Below are 26,657 nucleotides of genomic sequence, written 5' to 3'. Positions count from 1 at the left end.
GTCATCTGCTTTGTAACTATATCCCCTGACAGCAACCAGAATGATTCACTTTTGAATCTGACGCAGGCAATTTTGTCCTAATTAGAATCAGTTATCGGCTATTGCCTGCCAATGCTGAGGCACTGAGGGAATGGCAGATAGTGCGAAGTGCCAGGAGTTGGCACAGATGATGGAGAGGTCTCTCGGGGTGATGCCTTTTTTTTCTTTATTCTTTTATGGGATGTGGGCATTACTGGCAAGGCTGGCACATTTGCCAATCCCTGATTGCACTTCAGAGGGCAATTAAGAGTCAACCACATTGCTATGGGTCTTGAGCCATATGTAGGTAAGGATGGCAGATTTCCTTCCCTAAAAGGCATTAGTGAACTAGATGGGTTTTTATGACAATCAATGATAATCTCATGGTCACCATTACTGAGATTGGTTTTCAATTCCAGATTTATTAGCTGAATTTAAATTCCACCAGCTGCTGTGGTGGGATTTGAACCCAGGCCACCATGATGCTGTTGAAATCCAACGTTGTGGTCTTCTCAATCTGCCAGGCCACAGAAACCTTCTCATCCCTGTAATCCCAAAGTCTAAGAGCCTCAGCGAGTGTTGCAAAATTCAGGATTTCTCGACCCTCCCATTTAAATACAGTCAAACCCCAGGACAACGTTGTTAGTCTTACTCATATTCCTAATTCTTGAATTCTTGTGTTACCAAATCCTAAGACTCCTCCAGTTCCACTGAAGCCCAGGTTCCCTCTCTGCACTTTGCTGTAATTAAAGACTTCAGCCCTACCAAACTCCAGAGCACCTCCTCAGACTCCCAAAGACTGTTACCTTTGTAAATCAGTAGCCCTGATAATGATAGAGCACCACTCATTAGAAAAAATCAAATACTATCATTTACTATGAACAATGCCACAACAAATCAGATAGCATACATAAAATAAATGATGGTTTTCCAATGGTTAACAGATTAATGCTACATTACTTGCAAATTCCTGAAATCCAGTGATAGGCCCTTGCAGATTAAAAGGGGTCCAAAAAGTCCTGAAGCAATATCCCGTGTGATATCCACAGCACTATGGTATAGTTTTGTCAGGCACCTGGGGTCCAGGGATGTTGGTCCAACATCTTCAGAAATCTTCCAAGTGTAAATGTAGGTTTGATCAGGATCAACCTGTTTCGTGGAATCTGCAAGGTTAATACCAAACATTATCTGGTCATTGTTCACTTGGACCAGGGCAGATAGAGATAACAATCCTGCCTCCGCCAATACAGAATACTTGGTGCTCATGAACTATTTGACCATTTCATCGATATAATTAATTCTATAATCATTCAGAAATGTTTTCAGCTCCTTTTACATCTTTTTTTTAGGACCATTTCCTCTCACCCTATCTCCAGGTGAGCTGAGCTTGTGAGTCCAACGATGTTATGCCTATTGAAACTCTGATTGTGTCTTAGGCTGCCTTAGAAATGGGGTCTAATCAAAAAGTTGATAGGGAAATGCAACTGGACTCTGCACAGGCCCACATTCAAAAAGACGCAAACAGGAATGCTATTCTGCTTTCATATTTAAAAGCTTTACAAGGCAAATTCATTTTTTGCCATTGATTATTCTTGGTAAAATCTCAGTATCAATTGATTTCCCAGTGTACAATACAATTTGATGTACGGTTCTCCTTTAAGGATACTTCATTGTGCAAATGTTTACAAGCTACACAGAGAGAACAAAAATATCACCTGATGTTAACTAGTTTGTTAACCCAAATGAAGAACCAAATTGTTTCCCAAAGTATGTAGTGAAGAAGGTACAAATCATAATTCATAAACTTCATTTGTACTGGGTCAGTACAGTACAGTAGGCAGTACATCTCTTTCAGCAGGGACACGTTTGATTTCAGCCCAGATGAAGTTTCTTAATTTTGCTGGCTTTAAGAGAACTATGTAAAATAAGCTTAGGAAGTCTCGACCCAGTTCCCAGTGGTCATTGCCTGCAGCACACATCTGCGAATTGGCAATCTTAATGAGAGGGGCCACAAGGATAAATGATGTTAAAAATAGAAAATAGTCACAGTAGCACAGTGGAGGTATTCTTCTGTGGCTTTGGTTGCATTGTAGAGGAGTAGCAGAGTTTTACTTTCCAATTGTCTATGTTGTGCCTGACCTGGTGTTCTTGTTGCTGTTATTGAATGTCTGAAATAGGAAAATGTTCTACGCCCAGCACTAACATCTCTTACAAAGGTCATCACTATTCTATATATACTTCTCAATCTTCTATCTCCTTTCAACAAAGCTCCCTTGGTTTCTTAAAAACAGAAAATCATGAGCTGTTACACAGTACTAGTATCATGCACATTTATATATACCATCTCTAAATGCCATCCAAATAACTCTTTCCCACCAAAAAAAACATGATTCTTACAAGAGATAAGAAGTAATATTACAAAGCTTCCATTCACCAAAACTCATTCACACCGGCTGATAGCTACAAATACATTTTTCCCTCATTCTATCATGTCAAATCATGTATTCCTGTCATCTGTTACTCCAGTCCTGTAACTTTCCCTTCTGATTTCAGTCCTGAGTCTATTTTGATCTTAAACATCAGCCAGGATCAATCCTATTGGGCTGTCTCCAATTTCAAATCAGTGTTAGGAATCTGCACTGAAGTTGAGCTGCTATTTAACGATCACAGAGACTATCATGTGGGAGTTGTGAGGCACAGACATAACTGATTGCTGATTGGGATGCAAAAGTGTGATGCTGTTGTTACTTTCACTTTACCAAAATAACTCCACTAGAAGCCAAAAAATGAGTCATATCATAAGGTTGATATAGCTCACCTATAAGACAATCCAAATGGAGCAATAACAAATTCTGAATTTCTTTTGGAAAGGGGAAGGGGGCCAAATTGATTAAAGGAATTCACTTGTGTATTTGAGGGGAAAAAACATGTCTCATAATTTTCTTACAAAATAATCAGGTCAAGGGATGCATGTAATTACATCTTTGACATCAGCACATAGTTCACATGGCGTATGCAACATGCTGAATTTATTTATGTGATACACGTGTATCTGTCCACCTGCTTTTCAGCGCAAACAGAAATAGAGAATTGGATTTATTTTTGAGAGGACCTGGGTTGACATCAGGTATTGTTGTGATGACTATTTTCTTTATACTGTCAGTCCTTCGTTCCTAATTAGATACAGAGCAAGGACAGCAGTGCACTGACATAGACACCATACTGACAGCCCTCTGAAGGCTGAGGCTATCAATGAAAGGCTGGTTGCACACAAAGATGTTATTTATTAACACATGATCGCAACTGTGCTCCTGTGGATGATCTTCCAACACTATTGTACTGGCAGATAGGTGCATATGGAACCATAACATTAAGCACAAACAAACAAGGCCCATTATGTGACTCAGGATATTCCAAACTTTTTATAACTAACAAAGTACTTTTGGAGTAAATTCACTGTTGTAGGAACTGCGGCTGCTAATTTGTAAAATAATGATAAATGACCAGATCTGTTTTGGTGATGCTAGTTGAAGGATAATTGTTGGCTACTTTTTGAAAAGTATAATGTATCTGTCTGAGGGGGCAGACAAGGCTTTGGTTAAGCGCCAACTCCCTATGGTGACTGTGGCCTACATCATATGTACAAGTCACTGGAGTGGTACTTCAACCAATGATCTTCTGACTTAGAGGCGAAAGTGCTACCACTGAGTCAAGCCTGACACCAAGCACAGTCCTTCAATTTTATTTTTGATTGAGAAAAATAACTACCTTGGGGTTAGTTGTGAATCTGATGCTGAGCTCCATAAAAATGGTGTCTGAACTATGAAAATAATTATGGGTTGCCACTTGCTTGGCTGTACAATTTTTTAAAGCTTGTTGTCCTGAGTTGTAGCAATATTCAAAATAAAATGTTTTTTTTCTCCAAATTTATCTGGGTTCTTTTTGGTCCAAACTCCGCACCCCCCTTAATTTTTGCCATTTTTTATACTAAAACTTACTAAAACATGTTGGGAAAATGTTTTTGTTTTGAAATTATAAAATTATTTTAAAGGTCCTTCAGAATTGCATGTAGCAGGCAGGCCTCGAACAACATTATTCCCCGAATGTGGCTATAACACAGTTCACTATAGTGTGACAGTATATATTGACTTAAAATGTTATTAATTCCAAATAATTATGTTGTAAATAATTTAAATATAGTAAATTTACTTGTGGAATTCCCAGGGTAATTAGTTCCTTCATCCTGCTTATTGACTGTTATACCATGAGGATAGATGCTGTAGGGGCGACTAGCCAGATTCTTAAAATGTACCTAAAAAACAGGACAAAAGGGCAATCATTGAAAGAAATTATTAACTGTTATATTGCCTTTCAAGATACCTTCACATCTTGTAAACAGAAGTCCATGCCGTGTTCTCCACTGTAATAAGGGCTGTGAAATCTTTGTGTTACTAAGTATGTCTGACTGCATTACGTGGTATCTTAAAGCACAGGAGACGACAACTTGGCCCATCATGGCTGTGTCAGCTCTTTGAAAGAGCTTTCCAATTAGTTCCATTCTTCTGCTTTTTCACCATAACACTGCAACGCTTCCCTTTTCAAGCATATATATCCATGTCCCACTGCATCTGCTTCCACAACCCATTCAGGTAGTACATTCCAGATTATAGTAACTCTCTGCATAAAAACCAACTCTAATCACCTCTAGTTCTTTTGACAAAAAAGAAGAATGAGAGGTGATTTTATTGAAATATACAAGATCCTGAGGGGGCTTGATTGAGCGGATACCATGAGGATGTTTCCTCTTGTGGGGGAGACTAGAACTAGGGACGCTGTTTAAAAATAAGAAGTCTCCCTTTTAAAATGGAGATTAGGAGAATATTTTTCTTTCCGAGGGTCATTGGTCTGTGGAATTCTCTAACCCAGAAAGCAGGCTGGGTCATTGAATTTATTCAATACTGAATGAGACAGATTTTTGATCAACAAGGGAATCAAGGGTTATGAGGGGCAGACCAGGAAAGTGAAGTTGAGACCACAATCAGATCAGCCACGAGCTTATTGAATGGTGGAGCAGGCCCATTCTTACTTCTAAGTCCTTTGTTCCTATGTGACAAATATTTGAAATCTGTGTCCTCTAGTTACCAAACATCCTGACGGTGTCACCTCTCAAACTTTAAAATATACATTCAAAACTATGGGCAGAATTTTCCAAGCCCGCTGGCGGAGAGCTTGATAGGTGGTGTGCGTGACCCACTTCACGTGTGCGCCACCACGGTGGGACCCACTTCACGACGGCGTGAAGGCAGGTCGCGATCTTCCGCTCAGTCCGCCAATGGCGGGTGCATTTCCCACCATCGGTCGGTGGGGAGCTAATTGTAATACATGAGCATATAATTAAAAGGCCACTGCCAGGCTCTTGGAACCCCACATATCTTCCATCCACGTCAGCGGGAAAGCACATCGATGTGTTTCACAACAGCACACAGGCAAAGTGCACTTGGCAGCCTTCATTTTGGGGGAACTGAGGTGAGTGAGCAGCAGCGTTCTCCATAGCTCACCCGTTGTTTACAGGCCTCAGGGGTGTCGAGGGGCAGGGGGAACTGATGCCTGGCCCTGCAGGTGACTGCTGAGAGGTGGGGGGTGTCTGGGGGCAAGAACTGGCCAGCCTCGCAGGCGACTGCTGAGGGAGGGGGGTCAAGTGCTGCCCTGGCGCTGTAGCCCATGCGCACAGGTGATGGGCAGGGTAAGCTAGGGAAGTAGTCACGCATAAGGGATACCTATATAAACTGACCATGCCTCTGCAACTAAGACAGTTCATACGCAGCTACAGAGATATGATTGGGGTCAAGCTCCTAGCCTGCCCACCCATGCAAGCTTCGTGAAGGCACCAAAGGGCCACCAAGCGCTCCATGACTTACCCCAAGGCCCCCCACCCATGCGGCACAGACTTCGAGTCCACCACCACTTTATTGGACTGCAGAGCAGTTGGACTGCACACGTTGTACAATCTTCTCACCAACGCTGGCCATGTAGCAGTTACTGCTGGAGGTGCTCACAGCCCCTTGCAATCTCAGCATCCTGGTTTAGACCAGTGTCCCCCATGTCACAGGTTGACAGGGCAGCCATGCAGCACACTTATCTCTGGCCATCCAAGGGTTGACCAGCACTCTCCAGGAAGCATTAAGGGGCAGTCACACAGGGCCAGGAAAGGTGCTAAGTATAGCCATGATAACCAGGTCTCTCTCTCTCTTTCATGCTGCAGGAGGACCACGTCAGGATCATGGATCCTGTTGACCTAGCTGTGTGCCTGATGGCCTACAGAGATTGTAGAAGACAGAGGAGAGAGCAACTGAGGCTCCTGGTTGTACAAAGGCAGGTGCAGCAACCTCATGAAGAGGGGGCAGCAGGGCTCCTGCACACGCTGCCTAGGAGCGACAGCGAGCCGTGGCTGGTCAGTGCCAAGTGACACCCAGTGTCTATAGACACCACCTGTCATTCCTGCAGATGACTGAGAACCAGTGTTGCTGATGACTGTACATGTTTAAGGACCTGGTCCCTCACATCTGCCACTTACTGCAGGACTTAGCACCAAGGGGACATGGAGGGCATCCACTGCCAGTGGCTGTGAAAATGACCGTGGTGCTCAATTTCTATGCCAGTGGCTCCTTTCGGGGCTCCACAGGTGACCTCTGTGGGATTTCACAATCCACAAATGCATCCATGAGGTCGTGGATGCCATCTTCTCCATGGCACACAACTTTGTGCATTTCACCCAGGACTGGAACAACCAGGATGCCAGGGCCATTGGATTCGCCCTGATCTCGGGATTCCCACGGGTGCAGGGTGCATTTGACTGCACTCATGTGGCACTCAGGTCTCCATCGCTACACTCTGTGGAGTTCATCAACCACAAGGGATTCCACTCATTGAATGTGCAGCTGGTATGCTACCACCAGAAATGCATCCTGCAGGTGTGTGCACGGTTTCCTGAGTCACTCACAGATCCCTGCAGACTTCCAGGGTCCACAGAAGCTGCAGGGTTGGCTCCTTGGGAACAAGGGCTACCCACAGACACCGTGGCTGATGACACCCATGCGGCGGCCTCAGACTGCAGCAGAGCGACAGTATAATGAAGCTCAATTTGCAGTTCGTGACTTGGTGGAGCAGACCATTGGGATGCTGAAGATGCAGTTCCGCTGTCTGGACTGTTCTGGTGGAGCCCTGCATTACAGTCCGCAGAGGGTGCCATACATCATCGTTGTCTGCTGCGCACTTTACAACCTGGCGCTGCAACGGGGCGAGGAGCTGGCTGAGGAGGAGATGGAGGAGCTGGAGGTCTCCTCCAAAGAGGAGGACGCTGACGGGGATGAGGGTGAAGGGTCCTCGGTTGTGACGATAATGAGGATGAGGCTCTTGCACTGGCTAGATGAGGCAGGCGCTCGAGAGGCCCTCATAGCTACCAGATTTGTAGAGGCTGATGACAAGATGCAGTGAGAAGTCCCTGTAGATCCTCACATCGCAGTTGTGAATGTTTGACTCCAGTCTGGCTTATGGCATCACCAATACCCTCAGTGAGAATGCTTCTGTCATGGAGACGCATTGGAGGCCCTAATAGTCACTTGATCGCTGGAGGATGATGACAACATGCAGCGAGGACACTCCATAGATCTTCACATACCTTCTGAGAATGTCTAACTCCTGACTGGCCGAGGGCAGCTTGCTTGTGCTCCATGATCAGGGCCATCTCAGTCACAGCCATGAAACTTTAGATGCATCTGATGCTGTGTTCACCTTCAGACCCTCAGCCCTTCAGGAGCTGGTGCACAGCATCACTGGTCACAGATGCTGGTGTAATGGAAACCATCCCCACTTTAAAGGTGCTGAGAGCACACAGGCAGTATGAGAGAACTCTGTGGCACCTGCCCACTGCATTCTGGCAACTATGACCAGCACTGCTGAGGTGCAGGCATCAGTAATGTTTCCAGGGAGTGTGAGGCTGGACTATCACTGTGGTCTGAAGGCTGCACAGAGCACAGGGAAGAGGCCCTGGACTGAGACACCTGCCTTTACCTTGTGCAGAAAGATCTCACATCTGAGTGACAAGAACACTGCTCATCAGAACGAGAAGACACAGGCAGGGAGACATTCTTGGGAATTTATTGACAATAGTGAACATCATGTACAAGTCATTAACACCCGAGCCCAGGCTGTGCAGCTAATTCTCCTTAACCGTCCTAACTTGTCGCTACATCTTTGTGCTCCCTGGACATCCACAGTGGAGGTGGAGGTAGCCTGCCGACTGTGATGAACTATCGCCCGCCTCTGTCACATGAGCAGGGACATGTTATTAATGAAATGTTCTTATTTTTATTTAATTTTTATTTGCTGTTGGAAACCTCATCCCACCCATGGATGAGGCTTCCTAAAAAGTGCAAAGGCCGCTTGGCTTTTTCGCCTGCCCGCCAACTGTAAGGTTGAACGGGCAGTGAAAAATTTCATTCAATTAACTTTTTAATGGCCTTAATAGGCCTTTTAATCGCCAGCAAGTACATCGCCGACTCCCGTGCTAGTCCACTGACCGAAATATCACGCAAGCATACGATGATGTCGGGTCACTTGCCCAACGTCATCGCACGTCATTTTATGCTTGGTCAGGTCGGGCATGCACCTGACGTGCATTATATTCTGGCCTATGTTTATTTACAAAGGTAAATAAATAATAAATAAGTCTATGATGACTTTGGCATTGAGGATGGGGATATTTGTGGAGCCTCCTCCTCCAGTGAGTTGTTTAGTTGTCCACCACCATTCATGACTGGATCTGGCAGGACTGCAGAGCTTAGATCTGATTCATTGGTTGTGGGATTGCTTAGCTCTGTCTATCACTTGCTGCTAATGCTGTTTGTCACACCAGTAGTCCTGTGTTATAGCTTCACCAGGTTGACACCTCATTTTTAGGTATGCCTGGTTCTGCTCCTGGCACGCCCTCCTGCACTCTTCATTGAACCAGGATTGATCCTGTAGAGAGGGGGGTATGCCGGATTATCAGGTTACAGACTGTGTTCAAGTACAATTCTTCTGCTGCTGATGGCCACAGCGCCTCATGGATGCCCAGTCTTGAGTTGCTGGATCTGTTCGAAATCTATTCCATTTAGCACGGCAGTAGTGCCACAAAACATGATGGAGGGTATGTGAAGGTGGGACTTCGTCTTCACAATGACTGTGTGGTAGTCACTCCTACCAATACCGTCATGGACAGATGCATCTGCGGCAGGCAGGTTGGTGAGGATGAGGTCAAGTATGTTTTTCCCCCTTGTTGGTTCCCTCATCACTCTAGCAGCTATGTCCATTTAGGACTCGACCAGCTTGGTCAGTAGTGGTGCTACTGAGCCACTCCTGGTGATGGACATTGAAGTCCCCCACCCAGAGTGCATTCTGAGCCCTTGCCACCCTCAGCGCTTCCTCCAAGTGGTGTTCAACATGAAGGAGCACTGATTCTTCAGCTGAGGGCGCGTGGGGGGTGGTATGTGGTAAATCAGCAGGAGCTTTTCCTATCCATGTTTGACCTGATGTCATGAGACTTCATGAGGTCCAGGGTCGATGCTGAGGACCCCCAGGGCAATTCCCTCCCGACTGTATACCATTGCGCCACCACCTCTGCTGGGTCTGCTGGTGGGACAGGACATACCCAAGGATGGAGTCTGGGACATTATCTGTAAGGTATGATTCCGTGAAGATGACCATGTCAGGCCGTTGCTTCATGGGGTCTGTGAGACAACTCTTCCAATTTTGGCACTAGCCCCCAGATGTTATTAAGGAGTTTGCAGGGTCGACAGGGCTACAATTGCTATTGTCGTGCCTAGGGTGATGCCAGGTGGTCCGTTTGGTTTCATTCCTTTTTTGTGATGGTTTGTTACAACTAAATGGCTTGCTCGGCCATTTCAGAGGACATTTAAGAGTCAACCACATTGCTGTGGTCTGGAGTCATGTGTAGGCCAGGGCAGGTAAGGACGACAGATTTCCTTCCCTAAAGAATATTAGTGATGGGTTTTTACAACAATCGACAATGGTTCCATGGTCATCATTAGACTTTTAATTCCAGATTTTTATTGAATTCAGATTCCACCATCTGCCATGGCAGGGTTAGAACCCGGGTCCCCAGAGTGTTACTAGCCCAGTGAAAATACCACTACAATGAGATTGCTTATTGCCATGATTGCAATATGCAGCCAGTGCTAAGTGTGCTACTGAATGGCTGGATACCTGAATTGGGGGTGCAAAATCATGAAATGCCATCACAAGTTCAATCTGGCCTGGACTGCATGAAGTTAACCTGCACCTCTTAAAGGGTGGGGGGATGCCAGACAGGCGCAGAATTTGTTCCACAAATAACTTTGGCCCGGGAAAGATGATGGAATGGCATAACATTGCAGAGAGTGGGCTCCAAGATTTCTTGACACAACACCGGAGGCCTTGCTGCAGGAGACTGACAGGAGGAGAGAGGTCCATTATACACAGAAGGCCAGCAGACCCTTCAGACAAACACTTAGAAGGCAATGGGGACAGATAAAGGCAGAAGATTGCTAGCAGTACAGCCCTGAGGACTGGATGCAGTGCTGAAAGAAGTTCGCTGACTTCACATGTGGCCAAGGTTCGTGAATGTATCTTCAAATGTCACATCCCACCATCTGCACCTTTTGCCCCAGACACTGCTCAATGTACCACACCCCCATCTCTCTCTCTCAACTACCCAACAACCTCCAATCACAACTCACACTCAACATTCATAGCTTCACCTCACCCTCACACACACTTAGCTGTAGGCAGCAGCAGCAGCTAATCGGTGGGCAGTGGATATGGTTACATGTTACCATCCCAATGGAAGAGATGGTGCTATTTTTGGAGCAGCCATGACTGAGGATGTGATCAACAGTGGGGCTGAAAGGATTGAAGGTGTTGTATACTTCTATCGAATCCTCCTTCACACACACATCCCACTTCCACCTCATCACAGACTCAAGCTGCATCGAGCATAAGCACACACCTCTTGCATTCCATGCTTATCCTCACTGCAACCCTAGCTTTGTGTCTCTCTCCTTTCAGACATCCCAAGAACTTCCTCCTGGTGAGGCAGCAGTGCAGGATCAAGAAGTGGAAGGGGAAGAAGAGACCTATGATGATGAAATACAGTCAATCTCAGACTCTCATATATGGGCACAGCAAGTACTTCAGAGGGTAGTATGGAGGTGGGATAACATGTGATGAGCCACCAGGTACAACTGATGTGCCACCAGGCCAGGAGGAAAAGGATAATGTGTGGATGCCAGATCCCCAAAGGATGAGGTTGCACACAGGTCCTGCTGCAGAGGACTGAGATGAGGACTTCAATGGGGTGTGTACAGGTAAAGGCTGATAGGTTTTTAAACACAGAAATGCTTGGTACGTTGGCAAGCCTACCATAGAGTCTGTTGTCACTGTTAAGATGCATGGAGGAGTCCGTCTCCAACTTTTTGCAAGGCTTTGTGCAGAGCTTGGAGCCCATTCTTTCCAGTGTGGAAGTGGTGGCCAAGTCAATGAGAATACTTGTGGATCCAAACAGTCTGACGGCCGATATCTCAGCTTCCTTTGCAGCACAAACAGAAATCAGGCAATGCATGATTGCTGCAATTTGAGCTCAGACTGAGGTCATGAAATCTCCACTTGCTGCTGTGCAAGCTCACACTGCTGCCATCATCACTACAGATACCAGTGCTCAAAGAGGCTTGCAGCAATCCACCAACTTGAGCTCTAGCTGATTACAAGGATTGCTGAGGTGACACCCTGAGTGAGTGGCAGTGGTTCCACTGAGTCCCAAGCCCACAGTGCTCTGTCAGGAGGGTAGCTTCCATGCCCCCACTCTGCCAGGAAAAGACAGGGCAATGGCACTAGGTCATAATGCTCATTTAGAGAGCTGGTGCAGACATGATGGGCTGAATGGCCGTCTTCTGTGCTATTAAAATTCTGTGATACCCTTACTGTTTCCTGCCAGTCAATCAGCCAGCCCAGACTGCTGACACAAATGCTGATGTGGTGCAGTCCGAAGCCAGTCCTTCAGGCCCAGACTGCTCATGGCTTTCCAGCAAGGCCATCTGCATCACCTCCAACTGGGAGAAAGCAGCCTTCCACCAGCCATGCTGCAGCTACAAGGGTAGCAATGGGTAGAGTGCTCAGGCACAGGTCACCTGAACAAAGGGATTGCACAAGGTTGATACATTGCGTATTGTGCGGAATGGTGAAAGTGTTCTTGGATAAGTTGGTATGGAATTGTTGCTTTGTGATGTCTTTTATGTTAGGACTGAGGCCAAGATTATGGCCTGTCACAGATGGATAATAAATTGTGGCCTATCACAGAGGGATTGTAAAGTGTGGTCTGTCCCAGAGAGATAATAAAGCGTGGCCTGTCCCAGAGGGATGGTAAAGTGTGGAACTATTGAATAAAATGGATCTGTGGTTTCATTCAGGGGAATGATGATCTGCTTATGGAGAGCCTGTAGGAAGATGGATGTTTACCACCTTCTAAATCATCGCCAAATCAGCGACGGCAAGGGCTGTTTCCTCATGACAACAAGAGCTGTGGAGGATGCAACAGGCCTGCAGGAATCAGGACACCTGCTCGGCAAATATGAGAGGATTCCTCCAGAGTGATCAAAGCAATGGAACTATTGCTTCAGCACTTCAACTGTCTGCTCAATGTTGTTTCTCATGGCAGCGTGGCTGGCCAAGTGGTTTGGATATAGAGGGAAGTTTTCAGCCAGGTATAGAGTGGATAGCCCTTGTCGTCAAGCAGACTATGTGGTTTTAATATAGTGGCTGAGAGATTGCTGGAACAGCAGATTGGTGCAGAATGAATGAATTCTAACTGCTGCCAGAATAGGAACATAAGAAATAGGAGCAGCAGTAGACCATTTGGCCTCTTGCCTGCTCTGCCAGCCAATAGGATCCTGCCTGATCTGATGTGACCTTAACTCTACTTTCCCCCATAACCTCTAACTCCCTTGTCAATCAAGAATCTTGACCTCAAAAAGGATAATGGGTATTCATTGGCATGATGTGCTGAGCATGTTCACATGCAAGCCACAGCCAGTAAGTGGTACCTTTGCAGTTACAGTCCATCTTCTCTTTGAAAATTGGCACCTGCAAAGCCACGTATGTGCAGTCGAGCCTGCACCATGGGGAAACTGGTAATCTGACAAAACCATGTGAGCACTCCTCCGGCTTCTCTCTGTTCAGAGAGAAGGCAATGATACTCCTTCCCCTGGCATATGGGGCTAGAGGCACCTCCCCGACACAGAGACGGACAGTGAACTGTGAGAAGTTTGCTATGTCACTTGTGACAGCCTGAAAGGATCCACATGCAAAAATCTTCAGAGCCACAATCACCTTTACAGCCACTGGAAGTGCCGTCCTTCCCCTGCTTTCTGGCTGCTGGTCTAGTTCCAAGAAGTGGAACAACTCTGTGACCACCTCTTTAGTGAAGCCGGTCACCGAGCACACTGCTCCTGATTTAGGTGCAGATAGGAGAAGTGCTTCCTGAAGAACCTAGCATGGGTAAGGCCTCCCTGTACACAGCCTTTCTCTCCCTCCTCACTCTCCCAGCAGCTCATTTTCTTTGCTGCCTCTGCTCTATCTCACTTTGATGCTGCAGTCCAAGGGTGATTGTGACTATAGCCTCATGATTGGGAGCAAGTGGTGGGCACAGAATACTTGTAGTAGCAACCAATGTCTTCCAAACATTCAGCACCACTCCCTGCAGACATTACCAACTTTTAAGAATCCTCCCAAATACCCAGCTCTCCCACAAACTCAGCAAGAGCCAGGAGAATCTAATAAGCAACTAACCTGCAAGTTGGCTGGTGATCCCTTTAAATAGTGGAGGTGGGGCTGTTCTTATGCTGCTGAATGCATGTTCAGCTGTGTGTGTTTAAAACAGGGCATTAAGTAGAGTAGAGAGGTCAAAAATGGCAGGCCAGGCATCAAATCAGCGTTAAACACTGACTAACATAATAACATTGCTGTTCTTTAGGCACTGGCATGTAACACTTATGATAACACCATCAACAAGATGGTGTTCTGGGCAGGCCATGCTGGAGTGGACTGGAATGGTGCAGATGCCATCCCTTTAATAAACTGGCACCTATGAGTTGAAAATACCAGCACATTGGAATGAAATTTGGAGCCCAAAGCTTTAAATTGTTTCAGTGCACAATACTGTTTTCCTTCAACTTAAAAACACAAGAAAGGTGTGTGTGTGAGAGAAAGGGAGACAGAATGCGAAAGATAAAAAGAAAAAGATGAAGAGCAAAAGAAAGTGAAAATTGTGATTTTTTTTTAAACTAAAAGAATGGAAGAGCAGACTGATTCTCTCAATTCTACATATTTTTCCCAAGATTAAATAATTAAATAGGACATTCTTGTGTGCCTGGTGTGCCTATGATGTATGAATGTGTATTTTACTTCACTTTTGAAGGTTGCATTTGCAAAAATAATCCAAACAAATCATACAAAAATGTTGATCTCTGTTAGCATCCGAGGCAATAGTTAATTAAACATAAGTACCTTTATTTAAATTGCATACCTTAATTACATCTCTGACTTCAGCTCTTATAACAGGAGCCCCAATTGCGCCTTGTAAAATAGAAACTGGTTCTTCTGTTGGTTCTTTACGTGTGGTGAAAGTTTCATCCGTGTATTCTACATAAATTGCCTTTTTATATGTTTTGCCAATACGGCTTGGCCCTGACTCCAAATATTTGGTCTTAAAATTGCTAAGGGCAATAAGAGTAGAGTTAGAGTTAGAAATGATACATGGTAAAGAAGATTTTAGATCAGAATGTTTGACTGGTAATTCTAATCTCAGGTGCTTTCCCTGTGTTCAGTTGAAGTTGTATGTTTTCAGGCTACGTCACGATGTGTAGCAAATTGCTACTAATACTCATTTTTACTCAGTTGCGTGATCTTTTATCTATTAGAGAAAGATTATTTGTTCTGTATTTTGTGGACGGGTACACATTTCTATAACTTGGAGAGATCAATTAAATAACCAGCTAATCAAACTGAAAGCAAACATTGGCAACTAAAGCACAAGTTCACCCTCAGTGAGACACAGACCTGAAGAGGCAGAAATCACCCACCAACAGAAATCCCACCCGCTGCTCTGAAGTTGAAATTGCTCACCAAACAGAGCCAGGACACATCTGTTGAGACCACCTAGTTTTTTGAGGAATAACTTGCTGGTAACCTTTCTGCAACTGAGATGGAATCAAGCCATGGACAACTCCACTGGAGCGAGAAATCAAGTCATGGCACCAGCAGCCCACTACACCACCACCCTTGTCAAGGCAAAATCTTGATACTGTTCCTACATTCTTACTGAAGCAAAAATATAAAATCTGGGCACCCATTCCCTCCTCTCCATTAAGCATCCTGGCTCCCCACAAGGCAACTGCACTCAGATAGCCCCCACTGAGACAAACTCCCTCTCTTCCTGTCCTCTTCCAGTACTGCCTAATGCATCTCCCCTATTCCTTCACCTGCTGCCCCTGTTCTCCCTTCCTCTCCCTAGCTCCACTTCCTTTCCCTCTTCTTTGCCTCCCCTTTACCTACTGCCTCCTCATCTCCCCGTTTTGCTTCTGCCATCCCTCACTCTTCCCTCCCCTCACCAACTTTCTCTGTGTCTCGCCATCCTCCTCCCTTTCTGGCACTTGCACCCTCCAGATTCTCCCTCTCCTTTCACTCCACTCTTCCTCTTCCCCCTCAACCCATCTGCAATCTACCTCCCCCTTTTCCACCCTTTCCTTCACTTCCTCCCCAGATGACTACTCTCCTCAACCTATCTTTCCATCATCTCCTTGCCTTCTAATTCCTACTTGACCTGAAAAGTGCCCATGGGCTTGATTCCATGGCAATACCATGGGAAACCAACCAATGTGTTCAATTTCACTGTTGCTTAACAAATCTTAAACCTAGAGCTAACAAAGACATGCTTAAAGGATTCAAGGGACGGATGAGCTGAGGCAGGGTTTAGATAGACACATGTTACAGAGATAGAAGGAGAAAATACTTGTATTCTTCCTTTCTACAGTGAATTTAGATCAAAAGGCTACAAGTGACAACAACAATATTTTAGCAGTCTTTCTCCATTCTTACTTGTTAAATACATACAGACACACAAAAAACATACAAACATGTTCAAAATGTTAAAAAATACTTCACCATTAACTTACAGAAGAACAGCTACAAACCATCCATCCATTTCAGTCTTTCATTGGATTAGGTTTTTTGAGACTAAATTAGGCTACCTGTCTATGTAGCTTTGAACATCAGGAGCATAGTCCCACAAAATTTCTTCGGCTGCAATAAAGTATTGGCGAAATTTTCCTCGCCGTCCCTTTGAACTGTAGCTTGGCGGTGCCTTCTCAGAGTTGCATTTTTCTACGTTGAGGTATCCATACACTCCAGCTGTTTCATGTCAGAATACAAGAATTTCATACAATTATTCATACTTATTCATACAATTATGTATTGTTAACAAACTAATTTAAGTGTTCATGCCAGAGACTATTTTGCCTGATGAGAAGAAAGACAGCAGTGATCTTGCATTGCATCAAGTATGCAACTTGTTGGCTGAACGTAAGATAACACTGGTGTAGATGTCACAAGAAAGACTGACGTTTATTTACTCATCTTCACATCTCAACTGAATGGGAAAGGACGAGGAAAAGTTCCAAATGAAGACCATTCCAGATTACCAAATATCGCAGTCATTTTGTCCCTGTTAGCAATAACCACACAGAGCAATAAGTTTATACACATGCAGATTCATAAATAAATGGCCACAGATGTCCCATAGCATTGCTTACATGGAGTCAGGCAATATGTTATTTTATCACATCTGATGTACAATACATTCTCGGGGCAACTGCATTTGCCAAATTTCACTTTGGCTTCACCGTATTATGGGTGTATTCGTGATGTCTTTAGGTTTGAATTCTATGATTACGCCCAATTATTTTGCATGGAAGCTAAAATTTCCATTTTTATTACATACTAGTTTATGTGATTAAATTGAGCTCTTTGGTAGTAAGAATAGAAAAGCAGAATATTTTTTCAAAGATATGAAACTTGTAAATCTTGTGTTCAGAGAGACTTGGGTGTACTGTACTTGGAACACACAGTTATCATAGAGTAGAACAAGCAATTAGGAAAGTAAATAACATGTTGGCCTTAATTGCAAGGGGATTGGAGTAAAAAAATAAGGAATTTTTGCTACAATTGTATAGGGCTTTGGTGAGACCACACCTCAGGCACTGTGCACAGTTTTGCAGGTGGAACAGCAAAGGTTTACTAGATTGGTCCCTGGGATGAGAAAGGGTTGTCCTATGATGAGAAATCGGACTCATACTCTCCGAAGAATGAGAAATTATCGCATTGAGACAATCAAGATTCTGAATGGGGCTTAATAGGATGGACATAGTTGTTCTCCCCCTGGCTGGGAATCTCAAACACGGGTCACAGTCTCAGCATAAGGGGCTGATCATTTTAGACCTGAGATGAGGAGAAATTTCTTCACTCAAAGGGTTGTGAGCCTTTGGAATTCTCTACCCTAGAAGATTGCAGATGCTCCGTGGTTGAATACATTTATAGAATCATAGAATGGTTCCAGCACAGAAGGCCATTTGATCCAACATATTTGTGCCAGCTCTCTGCAAGAGCAAATCATCTAGTCCCAATCTCCCATCAGTATTCCTCGTAGTCCTGCAAATTTTTTTCTCTTCAGATAATGAAACAGTTCTCTTTTGAATGCCTCGATCGAAACTGCCTTCACCACACTCAAGTAGTGCATTCCAGAGCCTGACCACTTGCTGCATCAGAAAGTTTTCCTTCATGTTGTTTTGCTTTTACCAATTGCCTTAAATTGGTGTCCTCTGGTTCTCAATCCTTCAGCAAACAGAAACAGTTTCTCCCCATCTATTCTGCCCAGACCCCTCATGATCTTGAACACCTTTATGAAATATCCACTTAATCTTCTTTTGTCCAAGGAAAACAGTTGCAGCTTCACTAATGCATCCAAGAGACTGAAGTTCCTCGTCCCTGAAAACATTCTTGTGAATCTTTTCTGCACGCTTTCTAATGCCTTCATATCCTTCCTAAAGTGCAGTGCACAGGACTAGGCACAATATTCCAGGTGAGGCCAAGGAAGGAGTAACAAGCCCAGAGAACCATGGATGACCAGAGATATTGAAAAGGAAAAGAGAGGCTTTTAGCAGGTACAAGGGAAGCAAATCAGCAGAGGCATTAGTGGAGTACAGAAAGTGCAGGGTGGAGTTTAAGAAAGCAATTAGGAGAGCAAAGGGGGGATATGAGAAAGCTCTGGCTGGTAAAAGTAGGGAAAATCCCAAGATATTCTATAAGTATATCAATGGGAAGAGGATAAACAGGGAAAGTGTAGGGCCCATAAGGGGCAATTATGGGTGGAACCAGAAGACATTGCTAGAGTGTTGAATTAATACTTCATGACCGTCTTCACTCAAGAGAATGAGGATGAAGGTATTGAACTTGGGAAGAGAGAGGCTGCGAGGTTCTTAAGCAAATTGTTATAGGGAGTGACAAGGTATTGGAGGTGTTGGCAGGCTTAAAAGTGGACAAATCTCCAGGTCTGGATGATTTGTGTCCCAGACTGCCAAGGGAGGCAAGGGAGGAGATCGCAGGGGCTCTGACCCAAATTTTTAATTCCTCGCTGGCCACGGGGGAGATGCCAGGGGACTGGAGAACAGCTAATGTGGTTCCGCTATTTAAGAAGGGTTGTAGAGATAAGCCAGGGAACTACAGGCCACTGAGTCTCACATCAGTGGCAGGGAAACTATTGGGGAAAGTTCTGAAGGGGAGTATCTATCTCCACTTGGAGATGCAAGGTTTGATCAGGGATAGTCAGCATGGCTTTGTCAGAGGGAGGTCATGCCTAACAAATTTGATTGAATTTTTTGAGGTGGTGACGAGGTGTGTCGATGAGGGTAGTGCAGTTGATGTAGTTTATATGGATTTCAGCAAAGCCTTTGACAAGGTCCCACATGGGAGACTTATAAAAGAAGGCAAAGGCACATGGGATACAGGGTAAATTGATAAGGTGGATTCAAAATTGGCTTAGTTGTAGGAGGCAGAGGGTAATGACAGAAGGATGCTTTAATGACTGGAAGCCAGTGTCCAGTGGCGTACCACAGGGATCTGTGCTGGGTCCCCTTTTATTTGTCATTTATATAAACGACATAGATGACTTTGTGGGGGGTAGGATTAGCAAGTTTATGGATGACACAAAGATTGGTCAAGTGGTTAACAATGTGGTTGAGTGTCTTGGGCTACATGAAGATATAGACAGGATGGTCAAATGAACAGATAAGTGGCAGTTGGAATTTAACCCTGAAAAGTGTGAGGTGATACACTTTGGAAGGAGTAAATTGACAAGGAAGTATTCAATGAATGGCATGACACTAGGAAGTTCGGAGGAACAAAGGGACCTTGGCATGTGTGCCCATAGATCTCTGAAGGCAGAGGGGCATGTTAGTGGGGTGGTGAAAAAGTCATATGGGACACTTGCCTTTATCAATCGAGGCATGGATTACAAAAGTAGGGAGGTCATGTTGGAATTGTACAGAACTTTGGTGAGGCCACAGCTGGAGTACTGTGTGGAGTTTTGGTCGCCACATTATAGTAAGGATGTGATTGCACTGGAGGGGGTGCAGAGGAGATTCACCAGGATGTTGCCTGGGATGAAACATTCAAGTTATGAAAAGAGGTTGGATAGACTTGGGTTGCTTTCGTTGGAGCAGAGAAGACTGAGGGGTGACCTGATCGAGGTGTACAAGATTATGAGGGCCATGGACAGGGTGGATAGGGAGCAGCTGTTCTCCTTAGTTGAAGGGTCAGTCACAAGGAGGCATAAGTCCAAGGTGAGGGGCAGGAGGTTTAGGGGGGATGTGAGGAAAAACTTTTTTACCCAGAGGGTGGTGATGGTCTGGAATGCGTTGCCTGGGAGGGTGGTGGAGGCGGGTTGCCTCACATCCTTTAAAAAGTACCTGGATGAGCACTTGGCATGTCATAACATTCAAGGCTATGGGCCAAGTGCTGGTAAATGGGATTAAGTAGGTAGGTCAGGTGTTTCTCATGTGTCGGTGCAGACTCGATGGGCCGAAGGGCCTCTTCTGCATTGTGATTCTGTGAAACCAGTCTTTTATACAGCTTTATCAGAACTTCTTCACTTTTTTACCATATGCCTTACTTATAAATCCCAGGCTTTACTAATCTCTTTCTCAACCTGTTGATAGACAGCTTTTTGGTCTCCAAGGGGATCAAATGATATGGGGAGAAGGTGGCAAAATGGAATTGAGGCCGAGGAACAGTTGTGATCATATTGAATGATGGAGCAGACTTTTATTTTTACTTAAAAAAAGACTAGGGTACACAGCAAAATGATGATGAAAATGTTCCAGGTGGCTTGGAACTATGTTGAAATACTGGTGAAAGGGCCATGTGGTTTGATATGCAATTAGCAAATTGTGTAAAATCACATTTCATGTTTTAAGGTGAATAGATAATAACTAGCAGCCAGGAAAAGGCTTGAAAGAAGCAGAGATGGGTTGAGAAGCAGAGGATAAAGGGATGAAAGTTCCAGAGGACCACAGGCTGCTCTCTCATTAGAGAGAGACAACTGGTGGTGAGTTTAACCTGAGGGTCACTACACCTCAGGTGATGGGTGAGATTGAGAAGGCAGGGCCTTCATGGATGACCTCAGCTAGTACAGGAATTGAACCCACATTGTTGGCATTACTTTGCTTCACAAACCAGCCATCTAGCCAACTGAGCTAACTGACCCCCGCAGTGGAATGGCAAAGATTAGTCTCAAAAAAATAGATAAATGCATTTGAAAGCAATGTTGGGTGAGAGGCCCATCTTCCACTGCAATGAATAAGGCCACCTACATAGTAGAAGGAGCTGTAAGATATTGGTAAACTTTTGAGCAGCTGAAGGCTGTCAGAATGCTGGCAGAGGGTGTCCTAAAAGGACAAAAACAGCAGATGCATGGGAACACCATCATCTGTAATTGCCTCTCCAAAACACACACCCATCCTGACTTGGAATTATATCACCATTCCTTCACTGTGGCTGGGTCAAAATCTTAGAACTCCCTTCCTAACAGCGCTGAGGGTGTACCTATACCACATGGACTGCAGCAGTTCAAGAAGGGAAGAAAGCCATCTTCTCGGGGGTAATTAGGGATGGGCAAAAAATGCTAGCCTTGCCAGTGATGCCCATATCCTGTGAACAAATAAATAAATAAAAATACCCGAGGTGAGAATAGCTGCTCTGGACATCAAGTAGCATTTGACCAAGTATGGCACCAAGGCACCTAATAAAACTGATGTCAATGGCAATCAATGGCTAAACTTGGCAAAGGTTAGAGTCATACATGGTGCAACAAGAAATTGCTGATGATTGCCAGAGGCCAATCATCAGTGTTTACCAAGAAGCAGGACTTTACCAAAGCTATGGTAAACAAGGAGATTGTAGGGATACTGGATGAATTAAAAATAGGTGAAGAGGAGGTACAGAAAAGGTTGGCAATTCTAAATTTGGATAAGTCCCACAGTCTGTATAGGATTCTCCTTAGATACAGGGGAGGTGCCAGAGGATCGGAAGATTGCAAACGTTACACCCTTGTTCAAAAGAGGGAAGGAGGATAAACCTGGCAATGACAGACCAGTCAGCTCAACATCAGTGGTAGGGAAGTTTTTAGAAACAGTAGTGCGGGAGAAAATTAACAGGCACTTGGAAAAGCATGGACTAACAAAAGAAAGCACAGATATGCTGAGGTTTCTGAAGAAGAGTCATATGGACTCGAAACATTAACTCTGTTTCTCTCTCCACAGATGCTGTCAGGCCTGCTGAGTTTTTCCAGCATTTTCTGTTTTTATTTCATGTTATATATGCGGAGGGCAAATTGTGTTTGACTAACTTGATTGAGATTTTAGATGAGGTACCAGAGAGGGCGGATGAAGGCTGTGTAGTTGATGTTGTCTATATGAGCTTTCAAAAGGCATCTGACAAAGCACCACATATTCGGCTTACCAGCAAAATTGAAGCCCAAAGGATAAAAGGGACAGGGGCAGAATAGATATAAAATTGACTGAGGGGTAGAAAACGGAGAGATGTGGTGAATGGTGGCTTTCTGGACTTGAGAGAGGTCTGGAGTGGTGTTCCCCACAGTTCAGTACTAGGACCACTACTTTTTTTGATAAACATTAAGTACCTTCCCTTGGGCACAATTTTGAAATTTGTAGAGGGCATGAAATTGTTGAGCTCAATGTTGAGTCTGGAAGTAAATTGAAAAATTAGGTGTTGTTCCTTGAGTTTACATTGAGCTTTATTGGAACAGTGCGGCAGACCAAGGATAGAGATGTCGAAGTGAGAGAATTTTTTTTTATTCATTCACGGGATGTAGGTGTCACTGGCTAAGCTAGCATTTATTGCCCATCCCTAACTGCCCTTGGGAAGGAATGGTGAGCTGCCTTCTTGAACCGCTGCAGTCCATGTGGTGTAGGTACACCCACAGTGCTGCTTGGAAGGGAATTCCAGGATTTTGGGCCAGCGACAGTGAAGTCAGGGTGGTGAGTGGCTCGGAAGAGAACTTCCAGGTGGTGGTGTTCCCATGTGCCCACTGCCCTTGTCCTTCTAGATGGTAGTGGTCGTGGGTTTGGAACATGCTGTCAAAAGAGCCTTGGTGAGTTCCTGCAGTGCATCTTGCAGGTGGTGCACACTGGTGCTATTGTGCATCAGTGGTGGAGGGAGTGAATGTTTGTGGGTGGGGTGCCAATCAAGCGGGCTGCTTTGTACTGGATGGTGACAAACTTCTTGAATGTTGTGGGAGCTGCATTCATCCAGGCAAGTGGAGAGCATTCCATCACACTCCTAACTTGTGACTTGTAGATGCTGGACAGGCTTTGGGGAGTCAGGAGGTTAGTTACTCACCACAGGATTCCTAGCCTCTGACCTGCTCTTGTAGCCACAATATTTATATGGCTAGTCCAGTTCTGTTTCTGACCAATGCTAACCTCCAGGACGTTGATAGTGGGGTTTCACTGATGGTAATGCCATTGAATGTCAAGGGGCAATGGTTAGATTCTCTCTTGTTGGAGATGGTCATTACCTGAACTTGTGTGGCGCGAATGTTACTTACCACTTGTCAGCCCAAGCCTGGTTATTGTCCAGGTCTTGCTGCATTTGGACATGGACTGCTTCAGTATCTGAGGAGTCGCAAATGGTGCTGAACATCGTACATTTATCAGTGAACATCCCCACTTCTGACCCTATGATGGATGGAAGGTCATTGATGAAGCAGCTGAAGATGTTTGGGCCAAGGACACTACCCAGAGGAGCTCCTGCAATTATGTCCTGGAACTGAGATGATTGACCTCCAACAACCACAGTCATCTTTCCTTGTGCTAGATATGACTCCAACCAGCGGAGTGTTTTCCCCCGATTCCCATTGAATCCAATTTTGCTAGGGTTCCTTGATGCCACACAAGGTCAAATGCTGCCTTGATGTCCAGGCCAGTCATCTCACCTCACCTCTGGAGTTCAGCGCTTTTGAACCAAGGCTGTAATGAGGTCAGGAGCTGAGTGGCCCTGGCAGAACCCAAACTGAATGTCAGTGAGCAGGTTATTGCTTAGCAAATGTTGTTTGATAGCACCGTTGATGACCCCTCTCACCACTTTCCTGATGCTTGACAGTAGACTGATGGGGCTGTAATTGGCTGGGTTGGACTCGTCCTGTTTTTTGTGTACAGGACATACCTGGGCAATTTTCCACATTGCCAGGTAGATGCCAGTGTTGTAGCTGAATTAAAATGGAAGACCACCGGAAGCTTGGGCTCATGCTTGTGGACTGAACAGAGGTGTTCTGCAAAGCAGTCACCCAATCTGTGCTTGGTCTGCCCAATGTAGAGGAGGCTGCACTGTGAGCAACAAATACAATATCCTAAATTGAAAGAAGAACCTGCAAAGCACTGTTTCACCTGGAAGGAGTATTTGGGGCCTTGGACAGTGAGGAAAGAGGAGATAAAAGGGCAGGTATTACACCTCCTGTGCTTACATAGAAAGATGCCATTGGAAGGGATGGAGGAGTTGGGGTAATGGAAGAGTGGACCAGAGTGCCGCGGAGGTACCATCCTTATGGAATACTGAAAGGGGATGAGAGGGGAAGATATGTTTGGTGATGGTAATAGCAGAGGATGACCCATTTGAATATGGAGGCTGGTGGGGTGGAAGGTGAAGGCAATGGAACCCTATTGTGGTTCTGCCAGGGAAGGGAAAGGGTGGGAGCAGAAGTGTAGGAAATGGATTGGACATGGTTGAGGGCCCTGTCAACAACAGTGGTGGGGGTGGGTGGGGGCAGATGATCCTCGATTAAGGATCAAGGAGACATCAGATGCACTGGTATGGAAAGTAGCATCATTAGAACAAATGTGATGGAGGACATGAGGAATGGAATGGAATCGTTACAGGGTGTAGGATACAAGGAATTGTGGTCGAGGTAGCTGTGGGAGTCAGTGGGTTTATAATGAATGTTTGTGGGTAGCCCATCCCCAGAAATGGAGACAAAGAAGTCAAGGAAGGGAAGGGAGGAGTTGGAAATGGACCATGTAGAGGTGATAAATTGGAAGCTAAGTTGATTAAGTTTTCTGAAGGAAACAGCACAGATACAGTCATTGTGAAGTGACACATCTTGGTGGAGAGACAATACAAGCTAAATGGTACTATTTTAAAGGGAATTCAAGAACAGAGAGACCTAAGGATGTTTTTGCATAAGTATTTGAAGGTGACAGGACAGTTTAACAAAGTTGTTAATAATGCATATAGGATTCTTAGCTTTATAAATAGAGGTGTAGAGTGCAAAAACCAGGAAGCTGTGCTACACCTAAGTAAAATACTAATTTGGTCCCAGCTGGATTATTCTGTCCCATTTATATATTATTTTAAAAATTGGTGATTGCTGCTCAAGCCAATTGGAAGCTAAACACAATAAATAAATCCTTAGGTCATTTAGTGATCAAACAGATGTTTTTGGATGTGGAAGTAGTGAAAGGGGTTGCTCGTGTAGCTGCAGTGGGAAGATGGCCTTGGATATGGGTGCTCTGGGACAGTAGTGATGGGGTACAGGAGCACTGGGATAGGAGGTTGTTGGGTGTGGGAGTAGTGAGAGGAGAATCCTGGGTGGTGTGAACAGTCAAAAAGAACGCTATGGAGCCAATGGAAAAAATGTTATAGCCATGTTCATGCTTCTTGATCTTGGAACTAATTACAATTTCATAAAGCACTTACTGCCTCCCTCAAATTGACTCTTACCTATTGTATACTTGAACTAGGGGTGCAAAAATTAAGAAATGTATTATTCTCCTGTCGTGCTATATTGCACCTCACAAATTGTATTATTTTCAATAAAAGATCCAGTTTAAAACATTGAAAACCTCATTGCTATTACCCAGGCGATGATGCTGTACTTGAGAAGAGAGCAGCCATTTCCCAACTTGAGTGGGAGACATCTGAGCTGTGGCAGTTGAGCCTGCAGTCAGTCCAATAGATGACACTCTGTGATAATCGTGCAATAGGACTTGACCATTAAAATGGATAGAGAAGATTTCAGGACTCAAGCACATTCCAATCAAATGCCAGCTAATGTCATCATAAGCACATGCACCAAGTTCTGCAACAGGAACAATATGGAAATTAGAAGCCTACTACAGCCAACAGCTTCAAAATATCATAATACTTAGCAATTCTTTGAAGCTTGGTTATTTTACATAATTTTTTCAAGAGATATTGAAGATTCCTGGGAATGGGATAGTCTCTCTCATTATATATATCTTCTTTTTATGGTATCTTAGTTCTGGACTGACACCCATCATCATCGGACATTGCCTTTCTGTCAAAGGTTGGGATAAGTAGTCAATTGCAGCAACATTGAGCAGTGTTGAGACTTAATATGCAATTCCTTTTTGAAATGCACATTAGTGCATCGTTCATGGTGAATCTAATTGCTGATCTCAAAGCTAAGCCTGTCAAGTGCTGACAGAAAGTTTTTGTCACTCTTGCAGCAGAGGCACAAATACATGTCAGTGATACTGGGATAAGTTTTGTGGCAAGAACAGCTGATCTGTCAATTGGGAATAAACTGTTGCTAGCTTTCTCGGCAAGGATGCACATGGTCAACATAGAACCCTGCTTCTCAGAATTCTGGGTAATGAAATAAAGAGGCATGAAACTTTGGTAGTGGTTGTCCCCATCTTCCACTGTAACTAGCGGGCAAGAGGCACAATCCCTAGTGAAAGTTTATTTCAAAACCTGGAGGTATCATTAGGTTCCATGCCTACCCATACAATGACCTAGAGGAGAGAAGGGGTCATTCCTAGTGTCCAGATCACTAAGCAGAGAAAAGGCAGCAGCTGTGGAAATTCCAGAAACCCACTAGTCTCCATTGATAATAAGCTCCATGTCCTAGAAAATGAGCAATTGTGAATTTTCAGAGTGGACACCCTGAATTTCACCGTTGT

General features: G+C 44.6%; 1 protein-coding gene across 1 annotated transcript in view; it reads right to left on the bottom strand.

Moving 5' to 3' along the window:
* Positions 1-26,657, bottom strand: part of f5 (coagulation factor V) — a 110,939-nt gene that overhangs the window by 61,823 nt on the left and 22,459 nt on the right. The window contains exons 6-10 of the mRNA XM_041210901.1: positions 25,589-25,810; positions 16,356-16,515; positions 14,633-14,822; positions 4,228-4,330; positions 979-1,181 (exon numbers count right to left, since the gene is read on the bottom strand). Coding sequence (XP_041066835.1) covers positions 979-1,181; positions 4,228-4,330; positions 14,633-14,822; positions 16,356-16,515; positions 25,589-25,810 — 878 coding nt within the window. The remainder of the gene's footprint in view (positions 1-978; positions 1,182-4,227; positions 4,331-14,632; positions 14,823-16,355; positions 16,516-25,588; positions 25,811-26,657) is intronic.

This window comes from Carcharodon carcharias, chromosome 18 (genome assembly GCF_017639515.1).
Source record: "Carcharodon carcharias isolate sCarCar2 chromosome 18, sCarCar2.pri, whole genome shotgun sequence".
Taxonomy (NCBI): domain Eukaryota; kingdom Metazoa; phylum Chordata; class Chondrichthyes; order Lamniformes; family Lamnidae; genus Carcharodon; species Carcharodon carcharias.
The sequence above is the reverse complement of the archived record's forward strand: the minus strand, read 5'-3'. Positions and strand labels throughout refer to the sequence as shown.